This window comes from Coturnix japonica, chromosome 24 (genome assembly GCF_054131305.1).
Source record: "Coturnix japonica strain WE chromosome 24, WE-NBRP24, whole genome shotgun sequence".
NCBI lineage: Eukaryota > Metazoa > Chordata > Aves > Galliformes > Phasianidae > Coturnix > Coturnix japonica.
Genome location: NC_140686.1, coordinates 5512928 through 5520000, shown reverse-complemented (window position 1 = coordinate 5520000; position 7073 = coordinate 5512928). Strand labels below are relative to the sequence as shown.

The following is a 7073-nucleotide window of genomic DNA, read 5'->3' as shown; positions in this document are numbered from 1 at the left end:
ACTCGTGTGTTTATTGCACCATTATGGGCTTTTTTCCCCCAATAAAGCCCCACTCACAGCTGCAGCTTCATCCTGGCTCGTCCCCCTCCATCTTCCTCCTCCTCCTCCTCCTGCTGTTGTTCACCCCCCAGCTCCGCTCACGACGCAGCCGCAGCAGCGACTCCAGGGCACGATGGGCGCTCATCACACGGCGGCTGTAGGATAATGGGACCCCATAGGGGATAATGAGACCCCATAGAGACCAATGAGACCCCATAGGGAACAATGAGACCCCACAGAGACCAATGAGACCCCATAGGGGGCAATGAGAGTCCCCATAAGGGACAGTGAGACCCCATAGGGGATAGTGAGACCCCTATAGGGCACGATGGGCGCTCATCACACGGCGGCTGCAGGGACAATGAGACCCCATAGGGGACAGTGAGACCCCATAGAGACCAATGAGACCCCATAGGGGATAATGAGAGCCCATAGGGGATAGTGAGATCCCACAGGGGACGGTGAGACCACACAGGGGACAGTGAGACCCCATAAGTGCCAATGGGACCCTAACCCTAACCCCCCCCCCAGCACTCACTTGAGGTTGGACAGCTCGAGGATCAGCCCCCCCAGCACCGCAGACGCATCCTCACGTGGTGCCACCTCATTCCTGGGGGTCAAAGGGGGTGAAAATAGCACCAATCCGGGGCTTTTTAAGCCCAAAATGAGCTCTGGGTTCTGGTGGGGGGAGGGGGGTCCAACCTGGGGATGCAGCTGGGTGAGGCCGGGTCCCCATCGGCGTCCACAGGGCACAGAGGGGCTGCAGGCTGGGAGGGGGTGGGGGGCTGGGGGGGAAATGGGGTGAAATGGGGGCAACTGGGGCAACAGGGGATGAACTGGGGGGAACTGGGATGAACTGGGGTGAATGAGGGTGAATGGGAGGGGATTGGGGGATATGAGAGTGACTTGGGGGGGGACTGGGGTGATGTGGGGTGAATTGGGGTGAACGGGGGAGAATTGGGGGGATTGGGGGGGTCTGAGAGTGACGGGGGGGAACTGGGATGAACTGGGGTGAATGGGGACAAATTGGGGGGGATTGGGGGAACTGAGGGTGACTTGGGGGGGGACTGGGGTGAACTGGGGTGAATTGGGGGGGATTGGGGGGATCTAAGAGTGACTTGGGGGGGAATTGGTGTGACTTGGGATGATTTGGGGGTGAATGGGGGGGAACTGGGGTGAACTGGGGCACCAAGGGCTGAACTGGGGGGAACTGGGATGAAATGGGGTGAACTGGGGGGATCTGAGGGTGACTTGGGGGGGAACTGAGATGATTTGGGGTGAATGGGGGCAAATTGAGGGGGACTGGGGGATATGAGAGTGACCTGAGGGGGGACTGGGATGAATTTGGGTGATTTGGGGGTGAATGGCGGAGAACTGGGGTTAACTGGGGTAAGTTGGAGTGATTTGGGGTGAACTGGGGTAAATTGGGGCAATCTAGAGTGGAATGGGGGGTAAACTGGGGTGAACTGGAGCTCTATGGGGTGAAGTGGGACAATGTGGGTTGCAGTGGAGTGCTATGGGGCTGTTCCCTATGGGTTCTCATAGTACTCTGGCATTACCTGCAGCAGCTCGGTGTCCCCCCCTGGCACCCCACTGTGCTCCGGTGCTGAGATGTGGGGCAGCCCCACAGTGCCAGCCCCATAGCGCTCCTCATGCTCTGCCCCACAAGTGGGCTCCACTTTGGCTGCCCACTCCCCCTCCAATGGCTCTTTGGTGGCCTCAATGCATTCTGAGCCCCCATCGGTGTCACTATGGGGCTGTGGGGTGCTATGGGGCTGTAGGTCCCCCATATCAGGGCTGTTCTGGTCCTCCTGCTGCTCGCAGCCATCCATCCCATCCTGGAACAAACCCCCCCATAACCTGTGTGCTCCCTGCCCCATAGCCATGGGGAGCTGTGGGGTGACGCTGGGGGGGCAGAGGCCCTGTCCTACCTGTGCCAATGGGGCCGCTGTGGGGCTGAGCTCCTCCATCACGCTGAGCTGTGGGGTGGCTGCTGCGCCTCTGTTATCAGAGCGGCTGGGAACCAAACAGACCCCAAACCCCATCAGCTGGGGGGCACCAGGACCCATTGCTGGCCCCAGGCCCCATTCCTACCCCCAAGCCCCATTTCTGCCCCCATTTCCACCTCCAGCCCCCCCTCTGCCCCCCACCCTCCCATTTCCCCCCATTACCTCTCTGTTCCATCTCCATGCACTGAGTCCATCCTTCCGCCATTGTCCAGAGCGTCGCCTCCAATCATGGCCCCCATACTGATGTCCTCCATATTGGTGTCCCCCCCCATTTATGTCTCCCCCATTGCTGTCCCCCATATTGCTGTCTCCCCCCTTGGTGTCCCCCATATTAGTGTCCCCTCCACTTACATACCCCTCATTGCTGCCCCCTCTATTGGTGTCCCCCCCATTTCTGTCCCTCTCCTTGATGTCCCCTCCATTGATGTCCCCCTCATTGGTGTTCCCCATATTGCTGCCCCCTCCATTGGTTTCCTCTTCCTCGGTGCCCCCCATATTAGTATCCCCCCCCTTGGTGTCCCCTCTATTGATGTCCTCCCCCTTGGTATCCACTCCATTAGTGTCTGCCATATTGGTGTCCACCATACTGGTGTCCCCTCCCTTGCTGTCCCTCCCCTTGGTGTCCCTGTCCCCTCCATTTTTGTCCCCTCCATTGGTGTCCACCATATTGGTGTCCGCCATATTGGTGTTTGCCATATTGGTGTCCCCCCCCTTGGTGTCCCCTCTACTGTTGTCCTCCCCATTGGTGCCCCATCCAATCATGTCCCCCCCCTTGCTGTCCGCCATATTGGTGTCCCCTCCATTGTTTCCCCCCTCATTGGTGTCCCCTCTATTAGTGTACCCTCCATTGATGTCCCCCCCCTTGCTCTCCCCCATATTAGTGTCCCCCCCATTAGTGTCCTCCATATTGCTGTCCACCATATTGCTGCCCACCATATTGCTGTCCCCCATATTGGTGTCCCCTCTATTAGTGTCCCCTCCATTTGTGCCCCCTCCATTGATGTCCCCCCCCTTGCTGTCCACCATATTGTTGTCCCCACTATAGTCGTCCCCCCCCTTGTTGTCTCCCCTCAGTCCTGCGCTGACTTTGACATTGGGGCCATCATGGTGGTCAACACCTGCAAGAGGAACAGCAGCTGCTTGGACGCCATTTTGTGGCCATTTTGAGGCCCTTTGGAAACCATTTTGTGACCATTTGGTGGCCATTTTGAGGCCATTTTGCGGCTGCTTGGAGGCCATTTGGTGGCCATTTTGAGACCGCTTGGAGGCCCATTGGAGGACATTTTGAGACCATTTTAAGGCCATTTTTTGGCCATTTTGAGGCCATTTTAAGTCATTACCTGTCACCTGGCTGCTCCTCCTTTTGCCCATGGCGCCGCTCACCTGAGGGGAACACACGCCCATTGAGCATTATTTCCTCACTATTTCCCCTCAAATCCCCCCTGACCACCCGGTCTCTCTCACTCCACGTCCCAGAATAACACCGTTATCCCGCTATAACGAGGCCCAATGGCGCCCATCCCGCCCCAAGGCCCTTCCCGGCCCCGCCGCCATTTTGCTTCACCTCAGCTCCCGCCCGACGCCTTCCCGCCTTTTTCACACCGCGCGCTCTGCGCCTGCGCCGCGCGGGGGACGCTGGGAGTTGCAGTCCCCGGAGAGACGTAACACGGCGCAGCGCAGGGGACACTGGGAGTTGCAGTTCGCGGCGCGCCGTAAAGCGCAGCGGGGTGCGGCGCTTTTGCGACAGCGTCGCCGTAAAGTGCGGAGGTGTTGGCAGCCCCGTAGGAGGAAGCGGTGAGTGGGGACGGACCGGGACCGGGGGGGTCCGATGGGGGGGGATCGAACGGCGGGGTCCAATAGGGGGGGGATAGACCGGGGGGGGTCCAATGGGGGGGATCTAATGGGGTGGGGGTCCGATGGGGGGGGGTTCAGTGGGGGAGGGGGGGGTACAACGGGGGGATCCAATGGAGGGCGGGGGGATTCAATGGGGGGGGGATACAATGGGGGGGATCTAATGTGGGGGGGGGTCCGATGGGGGGTGTACAACCGGGGGGGTCTGTGCTCTGTCTCAGGCATACAAGCCTGTTGGAAGGAGTGCATTGAGGCTGCAGCGCCCAGATGATAAACCTGAGTTTGCTGTCACCAGCAACCAAGCTTACGGTTAATTTCTGAAACAAGATTAGTGATAGTATTTCCACGCAGCTGGCACAGAAGCTTCTTGGATTACAGTGCTGACAACACACATTCACCAGAGCCTGCAATTACAAAAAAATTCCCCACTCCCACCAGACCTTGAAGGACAGAGACCAATTTAGGTTTCTTCACTCTCACGAAGGGGAGTAAGTAAGAAGGTTCACTCAGTAATTCAACCTTACAGAGGCTACTTAGTAATTCTGTGAATTTAAGGAATTATAAAATGATGGATAAAAATCAGAAGTATTTTGTATTTAAATATATGTATACATTATGCAGTTATTCTAATGCGACATCAAATGATTACCATTTTGCCCACAGAAGTGAGAACTGTTAAGAGAAAATATACTTGCTTTTAACCACTGTAGATCACTCATGGCACATACCTAAGGACAACATAACAGCTGAAAGCTGTAACTGGGAAAAACACTATACAAAGTATACAGATTGGGCTGCACGTGCGTCAAGTAATTTATTAACACAACGAGGTTGGGGGGGAAGAAGAATTAAGTTTGATACCTGTTGTCTTCGTTTCTCCTCTTCAATAACAGCTTTGGCTTCTGCCTCTTTTATCTGTCCAGACATACAAAGTGATAAGTAACTGTTGTAAAAGCAGGTAAAACTATTATCTTACTGAGCCATAATTTATAGAACAGTTCTCAGAAAAGCGAGCAAAACCTTCACCAAGTGAGCTGTGAGCTTACTCAGATTCTAAAACATTCTGTGAAAAACCTCTATCAATTCATGTTTGAAAAACACGGAACATAAGAGACGCTACCATGTTATAAAACTAAACTTCTGACTAACTGGAAAATTCAAATGACAAATATAAAACCTGGGGAAAATATAAATATATATATTCATTAATACCAGGGAAAATTCCTTAATAAAGTCACTCTAAGCTTTCAGTAACTCAGTCCTCAATTCAGCACACTGTACACTGACGGGTAAATCCTTATATATGTATGTAATTTACACTCACACACTTCATTCCAAGTAATTAAATATGCCCTGACTGCTAGAGCAAAAGGAAATCTCCACTTTTGTACCAAATGACATATTGGATAATGCATACTCATATTGTTCGACTGCTCTTGTCGTAATGGAAACTGTCAATGCAATTACATTTGCTTCACCATCAGAAAGTTTTATGAAAAATAAAACCTGGAACTACAACTGATCACTCTACAGAACTGTTACATAGCATTCAAGACAGCAAATTAAATGCCAGAAACTTAACCAGTTCATGCACCACTTCCTCATGTTTCCATAAAAGGCCTAGAAAAACAATGTGGATACTCTGTCTCTTTAGGTGAGATTATGCAGCAGTTTCTTTACTTCAAACAAAATTATTGGAGAGCATCCATGTTTACAATGGGCTGAAAAGCACATGCAGTTGCTGAAAGCTCTCTATAATTGTGGCAGTCACCTAATACTGTGTGACAGGAACACACAAGATAACACTTTGCTAACCTTCAAAGTAAAAGTAAGGCCTAAATGAAGTGCTTCTATAGCTCTCACTAGCAGTAATGATTTTATTATCATTGATTAGCACTTCTTGGCTGAAGAGGAAATCTCCAGTTCCAATGTACATTAAAAATAAAGAGGTAATAGAGCATTACCTTAACACAGTGTTTCATCAAGTGAGTTGACACTATCTACAAGTAGTGCAATTCTCAGCAATAAGCCAGATTCAATAGTCCAAAAATTAAATGTGCAATTAAACTGTACGCTGAGTTACACTGAATTTCTTGCTATTACTGTCTTGAAAAAATAACGATCTGCCTGTTTTTTCCAACTTTTCTCAAGGCAATGAAGATAACATAACTAAAATGGATACACCACCTCAGACGCCTTCCGTTTCATTTCTTTGCATAACACATCACACTCCAGTGAAACTTGGCCTTCTTGTATCTTGCTGCACTGTACTTCCTGTTAAGTATAAATTGAATTGTTTGTAATTCATTTCCCTATATAAAAATTTAATTATAACGTTCATTTTGTTGGGAAAATTGTAAAACAATTTTATTCGGTATATTTACAGAATGAAGCTAATAAATAAATATTATTTGAAACTGTAACTGTATTCAAGCATCCTTTTCTATTTTCCTTCTTTCTGATAAGCTAAACTGAAACAAGGATAAATCAAATGGTTCAGTTTAATTTTTCTTGTCTTTTTTTTCACTTATTTATTTAAGACAAAGCAATATAACCTTGTGAACTGTTACAAAAGATACCATGCAAAGTAACTAATAAGTAACTCTTCTGAAACTTCGTATCAATTCTCTAAACTGGCTGAAACTACAGGGCAAGGTCTGGTCATGGGAAGATCTCCCCTACTTCCTTCTCCTTCCTCCCCCTTACATTGAAGGCCAAAACAAACAAACAAACAAACAAACAACAACAACAGAAAAAAAAAAAACCAAAAAAAAACCACCAACAAAACCAAAACAGAATACCAGCACAGAGAGAAAGTTATAATCTTATAATCTATACTACTAGGCTATGAAGAATTTTGTCAGGAAAGCACAGTAACATAGCCAGAAGCTATTCTGGTTTTCATGCTTTCTGACAATATGCAGAACAATTTTCATAGCATACAGCAAAATCCAAAAACTAACTTCTTCAGAGCAATTCCAGCATGCTAAGATAAACCACCTGCCTAGATGGTTAAGAATATGGTCCACTACAAGTTGTGGGTTACAAATTCAAGTGGTTTATACGACCTTGCATGTTTACATGCATAGCCTCATGATGCAACAGTTAACTTCAACACCAGAAAAGGAAGAAAAAATCCTCCTGTTTTGCACTCAAATTATGAGCTCCTACATT

At 49.6% G+C, this 7073-nt stretch overlaps 1 protein-coding gene and 1 long non-coding RNA gene across 4 annotated transcripts in view; one reads left to right on the top strand and one right to left on the bottom strand.

Moving 5' to 3' along the window:
* LOC146757156 (uncharacterized) overlaps positions 1 to 3701 on the bottom strand; it is a 3736-nt gene extending 35 nt beyond the window's left edge. Inside the window, exons 1-7 of one of the 3 annotated variants that reach the window (XM_085523504.1) lie at positions 3613 to 3701; positions 3389 to 3431; positions 1971 to 2055; positions 1599 to 1877; positions 742 to 824; positions 578 to 649; positions 1 to 194 (exon numbers count right to left, since the gene is read on the bottom strand). The exon at positions 1 to 194 is cut by the window's left edge and continues 35 nt beyond it. In XM_085523504.1, the coding sequence (XP_085379630.1) occupies positions 68 to 194; positions 578 to 649; positions 742 to 824; positions 1599 to 1877; positions 1971 to 2009 (600 nt within the window). In that variant the 5' untranslated portion in view covers positions 2010 to 2055; positions 3389 to 3431; positions 3613 to 3701 and the 3' untranslated portion in view covers positions 1 to 67. Of the gene's footprint in view, positions 195 to 577; positions 650 to 741; positions 825 to 1598; positions 1878 to 1970; positions 2056 to 2210; positions 2318 to 3388; positions 3547 to 3612 lie in introns of those variants that run through there. The other 2 variants (XM_085523503.1, XM_085523502.1) reach the window with 2 other exon arrangements.
* A 379-nt stretch (positions 3702 to 4080) lies between these two features.
* LOC146757155 (uncharacterized) lies at positions 4081 to 6322 on the top strand. The gene is made up of 2 exons (XR_014937045.1): positions 4081 to 4387; positions 6051 to 6322. It is a non-coding gene; the product is annotated as an uncharacterized LOC146757155 (long non-coding RNA).
* The last annotated feature ends 751 nt before the right edge of the window (positions 6323 to 7073 follow it).